Genomic DNA, 22226 nt, shown 5'->3' with positions numbered 1-22226 from the left:
CGTTTTAGCTTAAGCCTCCCACTCAGCACTTCTTATTCAGGACGAGAACTGATAGGCTCACAGCATAACCTGCTTGTGGGAGAGAAATGTGTAAGACAACAACATAAATAAAAAAGAATCAAAGAAAGTGCAAGGCAGAAGAGACTAAGCAATTGATGAGAAACTAGACAGAAGTGGAAGAAAATCAGAGAAGGAGAAAGAACTCGGGAGAAAAATACGAGGAAGAACAGTAAAATCAGATTGAGTTTTTAACATCCTTGCACAATATTCCTATTAAAAAGTCCCACTTTCATAAAACTAGCTTATAGTGGAAGACCAAAAACCTCTGAAACATGGCATTTATAGATGAAAGGGATTCACTGAGGCTCCTACTTGCAGCCTTCCATTTTTTTCCCCCGGAATTTCCTATTTATCCTTTAAAATGACTCGTACTTCCTCTCCTTCCTGTGGCTGTTTGCTGCAGGGTAATCCATCTCACTGCCAATCTACGTGCACTATCACTCAACCCTGACTGTCTTCTCTCTGACTCACTTTTACCCATTTCTACTCTGGTGAACTCTTCCTCTCCTGTACAACCCGCCCTGAACCCGGTTATCTCCTTGTCAGTAAATCCCTAAAGCCCTTTACCATTTAAAGAAGCTTTTTGCACCCATTATGGAGGTGGCAGAAGTCAAACACAGCACGTAAGAAGTGTGGGCACTCTGGCACTGCTGAGAAGCAGCCCAGACACTTCTCTTTCCTGTGACATGATGTCTCTTGAGAAAACAGCTCAGCCAGGTAGAAAGCCTCTTTTGTGAGTGTTTGTCCATCTGTCTCCTTCTGCTTCAGCCTATGGATCTTTCACACAGAAAATCCCAACGGAGAGTCAGAACGATGGCAATGCTGCTGAAAAATTCACGTGCTGCCTCTGCACACATGGATCAGATCAAAAGCCCAGACTGGACGTGCTGGCAGCCCTCAGAGATGCACTGAACACAACAAATTTGTTTGGATGACAGTAAGTGGATGCTGCCTAATATATACCTGACTTTGACTTTGGAGAGTACTACAGCAATTTTAATGGCTGCTTTGCTCTTCCTGTGAACCCTTCACTGGTCGCTTCTCCCCACGTGCTCCTGCTGAAGGTGCTGCTTCTTTAACAGAATATAAATAAGCTTTAAGGAGGAGATCCTGAAAGAGGAGGAGTTGAGACAGTGGACTGTAGTCTGCAGCACAGGAGAGGTGAGAATCTCTCTTTTGCCACTTGCTTTCATGGAGGAAGTAATCGCCTGCAGGCAACTGGAGTGGGCAGACCAGCAAAAAAACCCCAACCCTTCAAAATGTTTGCTAGAGCTCCTGTGTGCACATATAGTCAGTAATTTTCAATCACTCAGTCATTAACTTAACTGTGGCAGTCCTCCTGGAGAGGCTGAATCACTTTAAAGCATTTATATTCTTGGACTTGGTAGAAAATTATTACGGGAAAACGTACTACAGTCAGAGTTGACTTTTGCAAGACAAGGATACAGGTCAAAAAGGACTTGTTTTGTGATCTTGCATACATTATCAGAGTGGTCATTTCTCACAGTAACTTCTGACACGCAACCAAGAGGTTGCATGTTTTGTTTAAATACACTTGGCCAACCTAGAGCTGACGTACAGGGATTTTTACATTACAAGTGATTTTGCTCTTCTGTGGGTTTTGTGCACAGCACGTTAAAGGTGCACTGTTGCTGAAGAAATTAATCCTCTTTAGTTTGGAACAGCTTAATTTTGAAGATAGTTTATTATTAAACATAAATTCTATATGGATCTCCATTTCAGTTTCCCCACTCCACCCCAACTCACCAAAGTAAGTGCTACAAAACTTTCACCAACCTAAGACAAAAATAGATGTTATGCCTTTCTTGCAGTAGAGAAGCTCAGACAGTGAGGCTATGCAGTCTGCCAAGACCACAGAGCAAGTCTGGCACAACAAGGAATCCTGCCTGCCAATGCCAGACACAATGCAGCAAATCTACAAGGCGACAGCATCTGTGGTGTGGTACTATAAATCAACTAATATTGTGGTAGATTTGCATGCTATAGCTTTATAGTTTTACCTGTAAAATATTTTATTCCCTTAAGGAATTTTATTTCCTTAAGTGATGCCACCATTTGGACGTGAATTACTTGCTCAGCTTGTGCACGTTAATTCTAGTCCGATATTTCCAAGTTCACTGTCACTGGAAAGTGCTCTAAGTCATCCAGGATTACCTTTGCCACGTCATTCCTTCAAGTGAAGCCCATCTGAAATTTTAAGGTTGTTTTGCAATAATGGCATGCCCACATTCAATGTCTGATTTGGGCCTTCGGCCCAGAGAGCCTCCTGACCTACTCTGTTGTCACTAAGTTCAGCCAAAGGAGGGTCTCAGATTGCACAACTATTGACAGCAGTTAGCAACTCTGTGGTTTAAAACTAAAACCTGTTTTGATTTTCTACAAAATGGGCTGGAAGCAAGTTAAAGCTGAGATTCTTGCTTGCTATTTTCTACCTCTCAGTCCAAATTCTGCGGAGCTTGCTGTCTGCTCAAATCTCAACCCAAATAGTTGGTGCTCTTCTGAATATGTGTCTTTGGAAGGTTCCAAATTGCGTGGGCAACCACAGGACAGACACAGAGACATGCAAGCACAGGCTCAAGACAAAGTCTTACTGAAATAGTTTTAAGGCCCTTGATTACCCTAGATGGAAGAATACATGTATCCAGAAGCATGTATGTCTCCAGCAAAGACAAATTAATGTTCCTATGACTCAAGGTAAAACCAACATAACTGTGGACTACAGTAAGACTTAGTTTCATTCAGGAGCTTAAAATACCAGTTTTCAAAGGCAAAAACACACCACCATTTCAAGTACTGGCTAACAGAAGTGTGATCTTCAAACCAGACACACTGCTAATCGAACATCAATATGCAAGGGGGAAAAACACGTTACATGAATCCCCTTCCAGTTCTCATAATTAGGATTTTCTGCTTACAGAGATCCTTTCTTATATCCAAGCGACAGATGAGATATTTAAAATCATGGTAAATTGACCACAAATTTATTTGGTAGACTGGGAAAACACAAGGATTTTCATCTGGAAAATCCCACATAAAAGTCTTATATATTATTTATTTCTCGAATTCATGAGTTTCACATTATCCATAAATCAAAAGCTGTTGATGGTAAAAGAAAATCCTGTTTAGAGAACAAAAAGCAGTAAGTATCTGTTACGGAAAATCCTTGTAGTGTACAGCATTAATCCACAGAAGAGCTACCTCAAATGTTTATTTGCAAGCTAAATAAAGAAATCCATGTATATGCATTCCCAACAACGGTAAAACTACATTCTTTTCCTGTTGTGCAGCATCTGCTCATTGGCTACTGTTAAATTTCTCATAAAATGAACTCTCACATTATGAGGTGATTGGTCTGGGATAGCTCTGGAAAATATTCCTGTGGTTTTGCACCCAAATTAACATGGTTTATATCATGTCTGTGTTTACAAAACAAGGCAACTTGATTCCACTCTGACAGATAAAACCACCCTAACTCTGAATATTATGCTAGCCAAAACCACAGTCTCTTCGTTTGTAAATACATTTGTAGAGCAGTGTGTTGACTGTGTTGTACGTGTGACACCAATTGTGCTCTCTAGTCTTTTCTTACCTCCACAACCCCATGATGAATAGATGTGTACTGCTTCTTCTTCAGCATCACCAAAGTAATGACAATCACTGTTGCTATGACAACACCTCCCACCATTAGTCCAATGATGGCACCTTTATTTGAACCCACATCTTCAGCAAAGAACACCTACAAAAGAAAAAGAAAGGAAGGTGGCTAATAAAAAGTTTACTGAGCATTTGGCTGACCTGTCCAGCTGCTGCAGCAATATAAAGCCTATTGAAGTATCAGTAATTAAGCAGCATTGCGTATCACCCTAATTATTCAAAACTGGATTGCAGTAGCACGGAAGCTCTCACAGTTGAAGAAGAGCAATTTGTATTACTGTGGTATAGCAGTGCTCTGGCTAAAGGGAAGATTCATCTCCATGTCTCTGCTTCATATGGGTCTTAGTAGCTTGGTTTTTTTGTCTATTTTTTTGTTGGTTTTTTTTTCCTTGTTAATTGTAAAATGGCTGATAGGCTTGTAAAGGAGTAACGAGGGAGCAGATATATTTTCAGAATGCTAATTATGAAAATGCTCATAAATCTGCACCTGTGTGGCTTGTTTGGACTATGCCTGACACACTTCTTCAATAAAGGAGCAGTAAGGAACCGTAGGACAACAGTGAAACTGACACACAACCACCCGGGAGAAAATTCTCACACCAAAGAGACCAAAGCCAAAACCACGAGCACGCTGATTTAAGTGGCTGCCGAGGGACACATTGAGACTTCACAGAGTAAAAGTAGAATGAGCTATACCTGGATGATGACCATACTCATGTGAGACCTAGACGAGACAGCAGTCCCGTGAAAAACATAGAAGATCCACTTGAACTACATGTACTGATAAGATCAGTCGTTGGAGAGCAAGAAGCTTTACTATGCGTTTCATAAGACTGACTTTTAGTCACAGAACTGGCTATGAAAAGCGGATAATTGTTTTCACTGTCCTGCTTTGTATTCAAGGAATACCCTGGGTTATTTTACTTGTACACATATGTTACAAATCTTTTGTCTGCTTATCGATAGAAGGCTTTTATTATTATTTTTAACCAAAATGGGCAAAAAGGATTAGAGAATGAATTACATTCACAGAATTGTAAAACTACCTCACTCTGAAAGACTAAATACTTTGATAAGTATTTAACAAAAACGCCGAGAGAAGCAGGAAACCAGCTGAGAATTCTAATGAGCTGTATAGCATTTGCACTCTTTAAGGAACAGTCCTCCTCAGAGAGGCATTACAGACTGCCATATAAATATTTATATTGTTCCTAGTCTAAGCAAGAAATGTGCTTGAAGTTAAGAATTCAGTGGAAAGTACACACAATGGACAGTGTTGGCATAAGCTGATGTGGAGTAATATTTTTTTCCGTCAATTTTACCTGCCTGGGACTGAAATTCTGTTACCATGCTATTTCAGAGCACTGTGAAATGCCCCAGATAATACACACGTGCAACGGGGGAAGGCCTTAAGCACTCTGTGCCATGAAAATCAACTTCACGTACAGTTAAAATGTGAACACTCATAAGGGATAAAATAACTGCAATTCCAGAATGGAATTCCAGAATGGAATGCAATTCCAGCTCAATGCTGAAGTCTGCATGTCAAATACAATATGCAGCTGAATTCAAAGCAATATCCAAAGGAGACTGTTTCAGCAAATTGTGCCAAGGCACAGCAGAAGGAAAGCACAAATTAAAGTATTTGCTGCTTGCTACTTTTGAATTAAAGCTAATGGAGAAGGGCATCAGCTAGGATACGGCATGTGGTAAACAAGCAGGGCCCTGCAAGGCATGAGTCCAGCACTCTCTCAGCAATACCACACTATTTGCTCAGTCTCAATTGGAAAGACGATAGATAACCTAGAGGTCAGCTTACTCATTTTTAAATAGTGGTTGTACCTACCAGTAAGAAGCATGGTATAAAATGCTTTAAAAAAAGCTGGAAAGGTCCTGTTTGAAGCGTGACATAGATTACCCAAGTGCAGGGGGTGCAATGCAGTCCCTATCAGCCACCATGATGAGGGGAGTTTCTGACACCAAATTGCTCAGGATGGTATCAAACCACTTTAAACATTAAAGGTTGCTGCAGTGAAGCACATGTGACACAGGATCAATAACTACTGTGTCTAACACACATTCCTGCAAGTTCTTTCCCTTCAGTAAGCCATACGGCTTTACTCCATCAGGATGTTTAACCTGCCTGAGCTAAGCACGTCAGAATTTCCCAAATTAGTGCTAATGCATTTTGGATTAGCTCGTCAAACTGGGAATTCTCAGTCCTCGGCATCAAAGAGATGGCAGAATATCTTTTCACACACTGATTGCCTAGTTCAAATGCAAATTTGAGTCCCCTGTTAATTTTAATTTTCAGCACTACTTAGCTTTAAGAATATATTAAGAAAGAAAGCTTTCAAGTTTAATAGCAGGATATTGAAAACCACAGAACTGAAATCTCATCATGTAATATACTTTCACAAAAGAGGAAGCAGAAAAGGTTTACAGTCAACACTGCTGGATGGGTTCTTCATTACTTATTAAGGGACTGAAAAAGCTTTTAAAAGATGCTTGTTCTTACCTATGTGGCTTTTGCTTGTTATTTTTGTGTTCATAAGAGGCATAGTTCAAACAAGGAACAATATTTTGGTCCTACCTGACCCTCACTTGTTAATAATTCAATATACCTTAAGGAACAAAACACACAGATACAGCCAAGTACAAATTACAATTAAGGCCAATGGAGAATCTCTTATCCCAAGCTGTCAATCTTGCAAAAGGTTATACTCCGTGGAACTCACCCTCCTTCATGTGCCACCACCATCTGTTTCAACAGAAAGGGAAATCTATTCCTGAAACAGTGTCATCCTACTTTTTCCTGCATCTCCATCAAACATTTACTTTTCCTTCTTCAAAATTATTTAGCATTTTCCTTCCTCTGTATCCCTTCCCTTTAGCTCTACGACAGATGGACTGTGGGACAAGTACTGCCCATAAGACCACATCCAGTCACTGGCAGCACAAGGGCAGGAACTGTCAGAATTTCCTCTCATGTGAGACTGATGGCTTTCCATCCTCTGCTGAAATCACACTCTCGTTTAAAAAAGAACTAGAAAAATCGTAATCTGCTCATACAAAAACTTTTTGTTAGCACTTTTTCTGCATCGCTCAGAGGAAACTTGCCTGTAATTGACTCACTAGTTCGAGACTGAATCACAGCAACTCAAAACACAGGTGTGCAAAGCACTGATGGTCCACTCACCAGCTTCTGATGATGAACTTCATATCCCGAGTCATGCCGGAACTCTGCATCCATCTTCACTTCAGATATCTCTTCTGTTTTAACATTGGTCAACCCAGAACCTGCATTGCACCACAAGGACAATTCATTAAAGTCACCGACTCAATTATGCTCTGCTCAGTCTCCACCATTACAAGAGCAGGAGGCAATGGTGTATCATTCACACGGAGGAGGTGCGATGCAATGTGAAAGGGGGCTGGGAGGAAAGTGAAATACATCTGATGTTCCAGTCTCACCGAGGCAACACAGAATGAGCTGGTAAAATTTCTCCTCTGTTAAATGTTCCTTAATCCACTGCAGCTATGTTGCTACAAGCATCAAAGTCCTTCAGCATGAAACACTACAGGAAATAAGCTGAAAGGGATCAACAGCAGACTCCTGAATTGGCTCACAGGATACAGACATCTGCTCTCACAAAATTTGGTGCTTTGGATGAAATCTTCCTCTTCCCTAAGCTCAGGCTGCTGTGAGAAAAAACACATACCTGTGGTGTGAGGTGGGGAACTCCAGATATGTTTTCTTGCTTCCTGTCAGCCTGTATCTTTTGTACAAACATGCACAAGAGTAGGTTGCAATGTTTGTGAAGTTTACACATTTTTGTTTTCAGATCTTACAAATGCTCAGAATTAACATCACTGAAGTCTTGACTTCTGGCTGAATGATGATAACTGTCCCTCTTGATTAGAAGGACTCAGTAAAGCCAGCAAGCAAAGCTTGCAGCAATTTTAATTATAGACAGTCTGCAGTCCTCTGCTCTCTTTACGGATGCAAATAGGAGATGTTACAGTTGTCTAAATGGAAAGTAACTGAAAAGAAGGTCAGGATTTCCTCCTGGAAAATAGCCTAAGGAGAATGAGCCAGACTTACAACAGCTAAGCAGTGTAGGGCATATGCATTGCTATGAATGTTCTGTGCTAAAAAGCTGGCTCTGGCTTATGAAGAACATATGAGTATACATGTAGCTGGTTATTTTCCTTCTCAGTACCAACTGAGTGGTACTTGTATTTCTTGGAGGTACAAATAATGCTGAAGCATGGTGTTTATGAGAAGTTATTTCCTCACCCTACCTAATGTGATAAGAACTGGTTCATATTGACTGTCTGAATTTATCTTAGCATTTTATCACTCTAACTCTTCCCTCCAAGCCTTCATTTGCAGTATTTTGGTCTGACCTTAAGCTTTGAAGCAGAGCAAGAACCTCTTCTAAAATTCTCAACACTACTGACTGCTCTTGTGCTTCACTGTCCCTCTGGACTCCAATGAACTCCCAAAGACTTGTGTCATGGTTTTTTGAGGAGCCGCTTTGGCTTCATAACAGGGAGACGGGGTTGCAGTGCAGGCCTGGTAAAGAGTTCCTGGACTTTCCCCTGGCTCTGGGATTTGGACCCATCTCCAGCCCAGCTGGGCCAATTCGGCACCTCTGCCATCACTATTTAAGGATGGGAATTTGAGGTACGTGGAGGGGAGATGGAACAGAAGGACAAGACTGAGGTGACCACATGGACTCTGCAGCCAGGAAAAGACAGAAAGCAATGCCGCACCAGAGACATCGTTGCAGCCTGTGACAAGCAGTCGAGACCCTGTGACAGAGGGAGTGAGAGCTGGACACTCTGGGTCACAGGGAGGGAGCACTTTAGACCCAAATCGGAGAAGATGAACTGGGGTTGTAGTGTCCCATCAGAGTGGCCCATGCAGGGCTGCCTGGTGTGTGGGAGACTCGGAGCTGGAGCAAGGGAGGGCTGGTGAGGAGCACTTCTCCTCAGGAGTGTGATAAGTGGCAAGAGACATCAGGAAAGGACTGAATGCACCCCCCATTCCCTGCCTCCAGCACTGCTTATGGGAGGAGGGGGTAATGACACTGGGGTCAGGGCTCTGAGTCCAGGAAGAGAGAAGGGGTGGAGGAAAAGTGATCTTAAAGAGCTGGTTGAACTTCCATCATTCGCCTTTCTCTGTATTATTTTTCCATTTAGTTTTCTTCCCCAAGCTGAGTAGCCTGGTCTGTTTTGTCTGGGATCATAAGCAGCAGTTAAGCTCTCCCTGTCCTTAAGGAGTTCTGAAGTCTGTGGTACTTGAGCCTTATCGTGGTCTTTTGTCCCTGGATGGGCCTAAGCCCTTACAATGCGCTAGTGAGCTCCACAGTCTAAAGTAGCACTCAATGCAATAATTATTGCCCTTTTATTGCTTTGAATGTGCTTTTTCTTTTTTCATTAAATGCTGACTTATTTTTGTATTATGAGTGAGCAAAACCAGACCTTCCCTAAGAATTTTTCTGGTCTGTACAGAAAACCCCTTCCTGAGGTTCTGATCTTTCTTTTCACAGTAAACCACGCAAAGTAGAGAAAGGGAATCATCTTAATGCAGTAAAGCATCTATAGCTATTTTCTTGAACAGCCTGACTGTCCTATAAAATCCACGTTTTTAAGTGTCTTTTTTTAAGGAAGCATTTAAATACCTCACTTTTCTTTATTGAGCATCTGATTTTTGATGCACATTACAGTACTGATGCAAGTATGTTAGGACATTTGTATATGAGAGATCATTTCTAAATGCAGTAACTGTAACATACTTAAGAAACTGCAGCTTGAAAACAAACCATGATGTTCTGTCAATGAAATGCAGGAGGAAATGGAAATGAAGGAAACAGAACCCGCATGGTACCTGTAAAGAGGTTTAACTTTCCATCCTTCAAGCAGCTATTGTTAGCTTTCCAAACTAAAATAAGAATACAATTTACTCTCCTTTGTGCATCATCTCAAAATATCCCCCACACCTGCATCAACAAGGAGTGATGGAAATGAGAACATGTATCTGGCTGCACAGAGGCTTGCCTCTTCAACCTCCTCTGCCTTTTTGTCCTTCAGATTAAAGGGTAGGGGGGAAAAAACAACAGTGGAACAGCAGCACTTCACATAGATTAAATAGCTGGATGGAAAGGGCTTTCCCAGGACTTGTTTCACTGTCCACAGCTGCAGTGGCTGAAGAAGCAGGTGGCTCAAAGCTGCTTGACTATGTCCATGGCCACATTTGCTGCCACTTAGACATGCTGGAAAAAGCATCATGTGGAAACTCCCCCAAGGCAAGGCCTGGGGAATTGCACAACTCTACTGCTACAACTGGCACATTCACTGAAGTTAGACATATTGACTGGAACATACATGTGCTCCATGAGTGAAGAATCAACTTATCTCTTTTTGAGGGAAGTCCTGCCTCCCAAACCTCTTTAGAGGTCACGGGAAGTTAGGAAGCACATGGGATACAGTGATTCAGCTTGGAATGAACGTGGATTTCCAAAAAAGCCTTTGAGAAGGTCCTGGATCAAAGGTCTGGTAAGAAATGAAATGTAACTATGCAACCATTTTTCACAACGGAGGAAGGTTACCAGCAGGGTCCCACAAGGATCTGTGCTGTGCTGTTTGTACAGTGATCAGGGTAAGGGGGTGAATAGTGACGTGACAAAGTTTATTGAGGGGGAAAAAAAAATAATAAAGAAAGAGGGTAGTCAAGGTAAAATCAGTTGCAAAGAACTGCAAAAGAATATTACAAATTCTGTGTGCACAATAAAAAAGGAAATGGTATTCAATGTTGATGTAATGTAAAGTGGTGCTTACAAGGATACACAGCCCTAACTATACATACACAGCAACAGGCTCTAAATTTGCTCTGTTCTGCTCAGGACAGAGACCTTGCAGTCACTGCAGATAACTCTCTGTGGGCGGTTCGCTCAGTAGCAGTCAAAAAGGCAAAGAGGAAGCTTGGAGTATTTGTGGAGGAATAGAGAAAACAGAAAACACTGTTACACCACTTTATAATTGATGCATACTCATTTTCAGTCTGGTTATTCACTCTTGTCACTCCACCTCAAACGAGGGCAGAGCTAAAAAAGACACAAAGCAGGGAAAGGCAGATGATAACCAGCATGGAAGAGTTTCTGTACAAGAAGGACTGGAGAAATTGGCGGTCTTTGACCTGGAAGAGGCAACCAAGGAGGAACACTATAGATGTCTATATGGTTGTGAATGACATGGAGAAAATCTACGGGAATGATTACTCCTTTTTTCTCCTAAGAAGGTACCACTACCATAGCTATGACATAATGGATTAACAACAAACAGAAGAGAGTGTGTATACATATTATTTGTCACAACATAAAATTAAGCTGTGGATCTCATTAGCACAAATCATGAGGATGTTGAAAATACAAATGAAAAAAAAAAACACAAAGAAGAAAGGTTCATTCAGCGTTACTACATGTATGAAAATACAACTTCCAGTCCTGAAAGTCTATAAAATGCTGGCTGCCAAAAGCTCAGTGGATATGCCAGGAGTATAAGGCAGAGGTGAAGTCGGCTGAATAATGAGCTTGGGTACTTCTGCTCTCAGGCTCTGACCACATTCAGCAAAAGCGAGCTACGGTAGCTTAAGACTGTGGGCCTCTGTTAGATTCAGTTAAACAGAGAGAAATGCCACAGGCAGAAGTTAAAGCAACATTTGTAAGGGGCAGATCAGGTCAGGAGCAACAAAGAGCAACAAAGGGTGATAAGTTCATCACTAATCTTGGCTGCTGGAAAAATGCAGGCTCAGGCTTCCCTAAAGCAACATTTTTTTAAGGGCTCCCATCCGTCCTCCTATTCCTATTAATCAGCACACAATAGGTTAAACAATCGTAACTGAAGTGGAAAAAAACCCTAAAGAGTTTTCCAAAACGTCTAGCAGAGGTGTATGAATCAGGCATGATGCAAACAGCTAAGGGCTGCCTAAACATCACTCTACTCTTGCATTGAAGACAAGCATATAAAGTTAACTATATGACAAGAACTTAAATTCTGACAAAAAATTATTTTTTTCACTACTAAGTTTAAAATACACAACACAAAGGTCAATGTAAAAGAAGAAAAATGAGAGAAACAGCCTTCATTGCAAATTCACAAATAATGATATTTATTCATGCTTCTTCTTTGGAATTACATACTACCTTTAGGTAGTAAATAATTTGATTTAAAAATGCCAAAGTTCAGCCAGGAAATATATTAACTTGCATTTGACAGAACTATTTAGTCGTCAAAATCCTGGTCTTAAAAGCACCCAGTAAAATCCAACAAAATGAGCCATCTATGATGAGTTTTTAATTATATTGCTGTTAATTAGTAATGTTAATTGCTTCTGCTTCTGCACATGCATGTGTACACATGAATGTGTGCACACACATGTAACAAAACAACAAAAAGTAGCATATGCATTGTTCCTTGCCCTTAAAGGAAAAAAAAATCCAAAACCCTAAGAAATCATACAGAGTTAAAAACTACCCATATGAAATAAAAACCAAGTAGCTGCTTTGGGGAACACTTTATTCTCATACAAATGAGCTATGCCACTTGTGTAAATATATATTTAGGCTTTAAGAAAAAGAGGATAAAATGAATTCCACCAAGTATGCTATTAGGTGTACACTGTTTACTACACTGTAATTGCTTAACCGACTCACTAAATAACAGCTTAGGAAGATTTTGTGATTTTGTTTGCAAGGATATGAAACAGCATTAGCTATGCCTGTGGTCTTCCACTTACTTTTAGAGTTAAAAATTAAACCTCCACATCAGCACAGCTGAATTACCAGACCTGGGTGGTCTCTACACAGAGAAACTCAAAAGCAGTATGTTTAAGCAGCAGATGAAATGACTGCATTCAAGAAAACATTTAACTCCATGCCCATGAACCATATTTGAGTAGTGGCAAGAACAAGAAAAGACTTATCAGATCAAGTCCTGTTAAATGTAAAAGTCCTGTTTATCTGCATAAAGCTTTATCTAAAATAAAAAGGGTGGATGGAAAGGAATGCAGTGTTTGAACAACTGCCCAGGTAGACAGCTGCATGTTCTTATGAGATGTTCAGCTACTGCTTCCATATGACTCAATAACTTTGTGCAGGTCATTTCATTTTAAAATGAAAGAAGACAAAGGAAGATAAAGAACTTACAAAGATTAAAATGAAAACTATATGCTTAGTTTTGTAAAGACAACTCATAGATCTTTGAGGAATAACTACCCTTAAGACTGCATGGACCTAAAACTTCCTGGTCTCTCCTGGAATGTTTGTAAAATGGTGGTCTGCTTTTAAATCTTCAGGGCAGAAAGCAGAAAATAAGTGCAAAAAAAAAAGTTGTATTTTTTAAAAAAGAATCTCATTGGAACTTCATATGAAATAATTCTCAGAATACCAGAGATCGCTTTACATGTGTACAAAAACAAATAATCAAAACAAGTAAAATTTGGTAATCTTAATTACCAAATAATAGTTAATATTATTTGGTAATAGCTATCTGATTCATAAAACAAAACAAAACAATCTAATGCTAAAAAAAAGATATGTCAATGATTTTTACTTGGTAGCTGCAGACAGTTGGCTTACGACAACTGTATTGAACTAACATCACTAAGAGAAGAAAAAAAAAACACCTAGCCATTTCTGGCATGAAAATCATAAAAAATTCACTAAACTGCTCTATGCCCTCACCTCATACAGATTGCAGCACATGTGCTAATGATTCTGCAGAACAGCCATTAGGCTTACAGAGCCTCTGCTGCCATATATAAAAAATATCCCTCATCTTTCCATATAATGTAATAAAGATAGACATGTCATGATTTATCCGTGGAAGGACCAGAGGGACTGAAACAGCTTTATGTGCAATGTCTCCTCAAAATTATTAACTGTTTGCAAAAACAATCAATGGATGAAGAGTTGGGAGAACACAAAAAATACCCCAAACTATACTAAATGGAAGAAAGCAACACAGTTAATAGTATAAAATCATTGCTTTGTGAATTACAGGCATCCTGTGAGCAATTTAATTACAGTTGTTAGCGGTATAACTACAGTTGCAACTGCGTAACAGATGAGAATATGATCTACCCTGAACAGAGCACTGGTTATTTTCTTTATCACCTTGAATTTCAGAAAAATCTGCTAACGCTAAGCAACAACCATTCTGATGGCAGGTTTTCTAATCTTCAGTTTCCACAGATCAGACCTGCTGACCTAACAGGAGTAAAAAGAAGCTTGCTTATGAGTATCTAAGCATGTTTTTACACATCTCTTTGTGTGTATGTCTGCCTTGTATAAGCATGCACACACACAAAGACAAAAAAGATAGTAAAAACCGCATAAGCAAAATTCAGCTGCAAGATACTAAATGTTCCTCGTTGAAAAGTGACCTCTGGGGCATGGAAAAGATGGAAACACTGTTGAAAAAGCTGTTACAGTGGGGCTACCAAGGAAAGAGGCATTCTTCTATCTGAATCTGTTCCTATGGAAGTTCTCAAGCTGGATTGAAGTCTTCTAATGTCTCCCTGTATGAAGCAATTTATAAATAGCAAGAAACATGCCATAAGTCTCTCACTATTTTGTGCTGTATTAAAAGACAGCTCACAGATGACTGCTTAGTGCATCTAGAAAATTTCCTTCCCTTTGAACTTTTATTATGTCTGTTTACTTCCTTTTCAAGAAAGAGATGACAAGGAAAGGATTTAGGCATACTTCTTATTTTTCTTCCCCCATTTCTAACTTAAAAAGAGGAAGGACAGCGTGTGGAAGCACTAGCCTCCTTTTCAGATACCAGTGTGCATCACAGATGTTATATCTATACTAGGAAACAGAGGTCCCCTCAACATTACTCTCCTCCTGGGACTAACGTAAATTAGACTTAAATCCAATAACCAAGGTGCAGTGCAACAAAGATTGGGGTCTGGACACCTGGCTTAATTTTTAGCAAATGCTTTAAACTTGGTCCTTACTCAAATGGATAACTTTGTATTTCCTAACTTCATTCATAGACTTTACTTTTTGAAAGAGAGAAAACTATGTGGTGATGTAACGAGATCTAGTTAACACAAACAAAACTAATGATGGAATACTTGCTCTTTTCTGTCTTGTGACCAAATTACCTCTGTTTTCGGAAAGGGATAAGGCTCATCTGCATGATTTTGGTCTACTTTTAAGAAAAAAGCAGTTGATTGTTGTAAGAATGTTGTGTGGATGATAAGAGGTAAGAAGAAAATGGAAGAGAAAAAAAAGGGTATGTTTTTATGTGTGTTATGGTCCTTTCAGAGACAGTTTTCTTAAAAGATTTTGAACACCTATAGAACAGTCATTTGTTCTTATTCCCAGGTTTGGACTATTGCAGGTTGACACGACACCTGTGTTTTTACCCTGAAGAAGCAGGTCAACATCTTGTTCACTTGAGCAAAACAAAAGTACAAACTGGAAAGTTAGGACTATAAAAGAGGCAAACCTTTCCAGAAATCAACAAGAATCTGGGCAACCAAGCCAAACCAAAATATAACAAGCAGCTGCATTTATTAATCTGCCTCCAGGTCTCTTGTTAATACATTTTCATTCTAGGATAATATCTTCATTTTTCTTTTTTTTTTTTTTTCCATAAAGAATAGTATTGAACTGTAAAAACTGACTATCCCAAAAGGATGGTAAATACAAAAAAGTATCTATTTTCCATTTTTAACATTAAAAGAGAAATTTCATTTATAATTAACAAGTAAACCAATTTTAAAGCACACACTTTTAAACCCCCTTTGTATCACTGTTTAAGCATTTGCTTTCCTCTATTCCAAGTTTGTGAAGCTACTCAGACCAGTATAAAGGTTTTTGTTAAATTGAAATTTTAATCACAGATAAGCTGTTTTTAAGAATGACAAAAAAAACCCCCAGGTTGACATTTATTGTCAAAATTTGTATCAGTAAGGACAAATATGTGGATGTCTGGACTTGGTGACTAAAGACATAAGGCCTACAGGGAATAGCAAAGACAATACATTTATCTATTACAGAATACTCCTACAATACATTTAGCACTGCTGTAATGGGGCAAAAATCCCTATTTTGCATGCATATGTAAGACACTTTACGTTGTGAAATTCAGAATGCAGTCACAGCAGTGACAGGTTTCAATCTCTCCAAGGAAGCAACTGTCCCTCTGTAGGGAGGAACGCAGCGTGCGTCCTTACGAGACTGGAGAGGTTCAATCTCTATGCCAAGAGCAGAGCATGAGCCTTAGCAGCACTTAAACTCTGCGCTAAAAGCAAGGGAGGTGGCACAGGCCCCTGGACAATACCACTTTTACATTTGAGCAGAAAACTCAGGAAATATCCCAAGTGATTTTCATAGCACAAAAGTTGCTGTATCTGCTGCAAGTTACAAGCTATAACGGTCACAGGCTGAAATATTTTTCACCTCTCCTTAAGTAGCCTACGATACACATTCACAAGGGTCAGTCATGACCTATGCCAGCCATACTTTCAGTACTATTTGTATCAATCTAACACAGTGCACTAAACCACATCATTTCATTGTGAAACTAGAGGGCAGCAGTGCGAGAAAATCTTTTCTCTAGAGAAAGGATACCAAAGATTTCAGTCACGTGTGTGTATGTGTGGGGGAATAGAAGGGAGGAAGGAATAATCTTTGTTACTAAATATGGGCCTCATAACAGGAGATTTTAAGATGACTGAAATGAAAGTAGTTAATCACAGACTTTAATATTGAAAGAAAACTGCCAGATTGCAGTAACATTACAAAATTTGAACACATATATGTTTCATTTGTGATGATATTTCTAATGCTCTTGGAGAAGAAATTGAATCCAGAACACAGAGATAATCCAACACAAGCAGGATGTTCCCTGATCCCACGATTTCTGGCCCTGTTGTACAGCTAGCTCTGTGCTGGCTTGCAGGCTCTCTTCATGGAAGGGACTGACTCAAAGGTTGTCAAGAGTCCTAAAACACTGCTAGGATCACATTACCTGGCCAGTTTTGACACGTGTCCCAATTGCTATAACACAGGAGCTTGTTTTATTTCCCACTGTTGCGATGTCTGTAGTCAGTAAACAGCAGTGAGTTTTGACAAAAATTTAAACACACTAAGAGGGTATTGCTCATAATGCTATTTAATGGATCGTTGGAGGAAAAGAGGAAGGGAAAAAGATGACAGATTGATCAGTGTTATCTGACCTGAATTAAAAACCACAATGATGATGTGACACTGAAATAATTCTGACCCTAAAATATACTGATCTGATCGTATAATCACAGAATGGTAGGGGTTGGAAGTGACCTCTAGAGACCATCTAGTCCAACCCCTGTGCTAAAGCATGTTCACCTAAATCAGGTCACATAGGAACACATCCAGATAGGTTTGCTACGTATTGGAAAGTAACATTTTCTGAAAGAAAAGGCTGTTTGCTCTCAATGGAATCAGCCATTTTTAGACAATCCTAAACGAAACCAAGCAAAAACACAATGTAAAAAGCACAAAAAGATAGTATGATAAGCAAGCTTTGACTTTCAGAATTGGTTTTGTCTCATGTAACTTTTCCAAACATTTGCAGTCTGACTCAATGAAGTCTTCTGCTATTACTCTGAAATCAAAAGGAAGACACAGGTGCCTACAGAGGGCAAATAATCACCCCTCTCTATCCTAGAAAGGAATGAGTAGCCATACAGAAGCATCCCCAGTGACTCCAGAAGGAGAATATATATATATGTATCAACGTTAAGGTATCTGGAGTGAGCTAAGGTAAATATCACAGCAAAAAATCTTGATGTTCTCTGCAATTCTAAAACTGTACACACAAATTCTTTATTGGCCCCAGCTTACAAGGCACTGTGTAATCTACATAGAGGATTTGACATTTCTATCATGTATTCCCAAGTTAAAAGTGCTCTGCATTACAGAGTACTGTGTCTACTGCCTCCTGCACCTGCCAAAGCATTACAGGCTAGAAGGGCTTACAACTTGATAGGAGTATCAGTTCTGGGTCCCTGGGTCCCACTCCCTCTGTAAGCACCCACTCTGAAAGCCCTTGACACATACAGTACTCCCACAGGATTTTTGCTAGAATCCTTCCCTGGTTCATGGCATAGCGCTGCATTTTAAAGAGAGGGTTACACCAAAGAAAAGGTGATCATTTTGGCTCAAGCAGACCACATGCATACTGAGAAAATGCTGGTTAGGTAAAAGCCATGCAAGTTATATACCTGGTCGTGTGGTGAGTCCTCTGTCTGCAGCTGGGCGGGCATCAACTGGCTCAACTGGGCATGCGTAGAAAAGAAACAAAAAAGCAAAAAAAAAAAAAAATAAACCAAACTCCTCAAAATGATTAAGTCAAACATTTTTCAACTGGGACAGTGCAGAAGAGACACAGTGCATAAACAAAGTTACCAAAGCAACAGCTAGAAAAAATCTGCCTTCAGTCAATCCTGGAAATAAAATGAAAAGACGGGCACAACTTCAAAAGGAAAACTTCACAGCTAATGTGTCAATTTTACATCATGTTCTGGTTACTGCCTGAACTGAGAAACCACCAAGATCAAAGGATTTCCGTCTACAAGTAAGACTGTATTCATTACATGCAAACTTTTTCCAGTTGTCTGATCAGAACCAGCAGCAAGAATGGACAGAGTGAGTTCTTGCAGCTAGACTTGATCAATGATGACTTATAAACTGTTAAAATCCTGACTCCTTTTTCCTTTCAGTAGGCATTCTCTTCAGCATTGGCTTTAAGGTTTGAAAAAACGTAAAGCACATTTTGAAAATGCAATCAATATGTCATTCTGATATGCTCCAATTTGTAGACAGTGAATTTGCCTTCAGATTTTTAGAAGGGAAGGAGAAGCACTGCTTTCCATCCAATTGCATATCATACACAGTTTAAAAACACTTGTATTACTCTACTAAAGCTTTGTCAGCTGAAACATAAGATTGATGTAGCTTATGGGCATTAATAAAACATTAGATGTGCAAAACTTTTAGTCATTACCTACTGCCTTGAGTAAGTCTAAACTGACCATATTAGAAAAGTTCACTAAAACATCCAGACATTCCCCCGCTACTTTTCTTTGGTTGTTTCTCTCTTTTCCTCCAGTATTGCTGCCTTCTTTATCTACTGAAGTGCCAGTGTCAGAAAGAATTAAATTAATAAACAAAATTTTACATTGTAGCTTGGAATTCAGAATTCTTTAAAATAAGATATTCTCATTCATTTGAATTTCAGGATTCAAGTACAAACCTTCTAATCAGCAGTAAGAAAGCCACAACATCGTACACTTGACAAAAGTAGAGTTTCAATCATGAACTGCTCACTGTATTTGTCATCAGAAAATCATGCCAACCTGATGATACTGCTGACTTAAGCAAAGGGGATTGCCCGTATTTTTAGGAAGTCTGTGGCACTTGCCTAGCATTCTTACCGGCTTGACAACCAACTTACCACACTTGTAAGTGAAAGCCTACATGGACCCGTGTCTTTTGTACACAGGAGATGACTGCAATAGCCCCTGCCTCTGGAATAAAGCACTAAGTCGGCCTCATAGTAGCTGTAGAATGAGAGTGCACCTGCACCTCTGAGTTGCTTGTGCTTCCAGAACTGCAAAATTTTCAGAGCTTGCTGGTCTGGTGCTGCAGAGCCAAAGCCATCAAACCACTTGCCTTCACAGTAGTTCAGAGTGGCACTAGCAGACCACGTAATTGCATTCCTTACATAGTGCTATACAAAACCCAATTTCCACTCTTTAACTAAAAACTACAGTTTTGAGTATTTACCTATTTAAGTCTTCTGCTAAGTTTTCAATATTGTCAGCACCAACCCTCAGGCAGGTCAGCAGTGATTTTCAGTGCAAAGGACTGAAGGGAGGAAACAACCAAGCCTAAACATTATCCAAACTGCTCCTGCAGAACTTTCCTCGGTTGCCCTGGCCCCTGCCTCCTCCCTAGAAGGCTAAGGGGTTTTATTTCCATCTCACTCAGCACTCTGTAACCCTACACGCCTCCAGCTATGTTAAACTGAGGTAAGGGGCTGTGGGTAGCAATAAAAATGTGAGTAGATGAAGAGAGAAAAGGATGGAGGAATTTTCTGTTGTGCAGCAGCACAGATACAATCTCAGAGTAACATGGTATTTGTGGAGTTAGGTGAACTATTAATAATCAATAATTCTGCTTGTTATCTACAGTTTTGGAAGCACTTTACAGGGGAAAAGGCAAACATTAGCAGCACATTTCATAACTGACAGAAAATTGGAATGACCTGCGCAAGGTCACAAAACAGTTGCAGGGCAAAAACTGGAAGCAGAAGCTCAGAGTCAAAGGTGTTGCAAAGCAAATTGGGGTTTCAGGTGCCTAAATGCAATATGCCCTAAGAAACATGATACAGAGAAAGGCTGGTTTCTGGAGAGCCCTGAGCTGACACCTTATGAATTTCAGTTGCACTTTAAAACTTGATTGCGCTTGCCCCTGTATTGATGTATATATAAACATCTGCTAACTCTAAAAAATAACATCTGTGGGCCTCCTTACTGCCTGCCCCACTGAACCACAGCACCTCACAACAGTTGATATAGAGAGGAGAACTTTACACCTTTTGCAGTAGTTATCAAAAGGTGTAAAGTAGTTATCTTAAGATGTGCTGTGTATTATTATAAACATTGCAATCAGTGTGATGCTCTAGAATCACATTTCCCTTGAACACACTTCTGTGTGCACAGAAGAACAAAGAATTAAGACTGAAAATTTATCTTCCAAAGAGCCTTGCGAAACTAAATTGGCATATACCTGCTTACACTGACTACATAGGCTTCATACACATCCCACTTCACACCTAATGCTGGCACAACTTGGAAGAGCAAGAGAGAATGTGGTTACTGCTCTTCTGAAAAATAAAAAAAATGTGAATCAAAAAGCTCAAAGGCTGGTATAATGCAGCAGGTGAGGAGAGCTATGTGATGCTCACCCACCAAGAGCAGCACTGAAGGGAGTAGCTGGCCACATGAGGAAGATACCACAGTACATCCACAAAAAAAGTCTCACTTTAGATAACTACTTTGTTGCCAAGGCTAAGTGCATAGTAAAATCCAATGGGTGGAACACTAGTCACTGGCAAAACAACCTTGGCAGTGTCAGAGTGTGACAGCTGATGGGGTTTTGCTCCCACCTCTGAAGGTGTGTTTTTAATTGTTAAAATACAGTTTCCTGACAGTTTGGTGGTGCTTTCTGCAGCACCCTCTGAGAGTATTTTTCATTAGCCTAATTGGTATTTCAATACCTTAGACATACATTCAGCCATGCAAGATGCACCTGGTGCTTTGAATTAATTTCTCTGGACATTTATTTACTGGCAAACTACCTCAGGGAAACAACAAGGAAGAAATTCCTTTCTGAAACTACTGAGCTATGCTGCACTTTCAAGGTATTTTTATTTTTTTTTTCACTGACTTGTCAAAAAAAGCAATTTTACTACATCATTTGCTTAAAACTTACCCTTTTATTTAAACATGCAGTTTAGATTGGGAACACTTCAAAAATGGAGTTATGAAATCTTGAGATTCCCTGGCAATGTACCAATCCAATCCATTATTAATATCTCTGGGTCAAACCTGTGATTAGATCATGGCCATGGAAGAAAATAGGCATGCAAACTAATGACAAATTTCAGGTAGTTTTTGTAGTACTTCAATTTCATTGCTTGTATTGCAGAAACAAAGGGCTTAATGGCTGCACCTCCTTTTCTTTTTCCACACTAACATTTTGGTTTAAGCCTTCCCTGAAAGGTTTATTAAAAACAAGTCCCTTGCTGGATCCCAGGTCATAACCCAGCCACCTCCAGGATCTTTTCAGCTGCCTTTCAGACATTAATGGTCCCCTTAGAAATTTGTTTTGACAGTAATGCAAATTGCAGTGAGGTAAATGATTTATCTGATGTGCCTGGTCAGGACTGAAGAAGACTAATGCATATTCGGTGCAACAGCTCTTTGCAGTGAAAAGTCAAGACTCATTTTACCTAGAAACCCACCTGCTTAGGTGGAGCTGACAGTGCTCTAGACTGGAATTCAGTAGAGTTTTAAAAAATTGACTTCAGCTTTCAAACTAGACCAAATCAGTATCAACAACCAAACTTACAACTTGCCTGCCATCTGAAACTCCTCTGGTGATCTGTTAAATCTGCTGGATCAACCCCTCAGCCAATTTCTCAGACACCAGGCCATTCACAGGGAATATGCTATGATTTTTTCTTGATGGTGTTGAGTACCCTCAGCCCTCACCCAACTAAACGGGAGCTGACATGTTCAGTTCTCTGACATTCATTGTCAGGCTCAGCACCTCCTAGAAGCAAGAGATGCTGACCATCACTAATACTGAAATCGTTAGCTACTCTACAGTATCTGGGGTTTCGTTAGCACATTATTTTTG

General features: G+C 39.8%; 1 protein-coding gene across 5 annotated transcripts in view; it reads right to left on the bottom strand.

Annotated features, from left to right (window-relative positions):
- APP (amyloid beta precursor protein) overlaps window positions 1–22226 on the bottom strand; it is a 220629-nt gene that overhangs the window by 5177 nt on the left and 193226 nt on the right. For 3 of the 5 annotated variants that reach the window (XM_062002381.1, XM_062002391.1, XM_062002409.1), the window contains 3 exons: window positions 18023–18076; window positions 6935–7035; window positions 3671–3817 (listed from right to left, as the gene is read on the bottom strand). In XM_062002381.1, coding sequence (XP_061858365.1) covers window positions 3671–3817; window positions 6935–7035; window positions 18023–18076 — 302 coding nt within the window. The remainder of the gene's footprint in view (window positions 1–3670; window positions 3818–6934; window positions 7036–18022; window positions 18077–22226) is intronic. The other 2 variants (XM_062002400.1, XM_062002418.1) reach the window with 1 other exon arrangement.

This window comes from Colius striatus, chromosome 1 (assembly GCF_028858725.1).
Source record: "Colius striatus isolate bColStr4 chromosome 1, bColStr4.1.hap1, whole genome shotgun sequence".
In the NCBI taxonomy this organism is placed as follows: Eukaryota; Metazoa; Chordata; class Aves; order Coliiformes; family Coliidae; genus Colius; species Colius striatus.
This window is presented reverse-complemented; position numbering and strand designations above follow the sequence as displayed.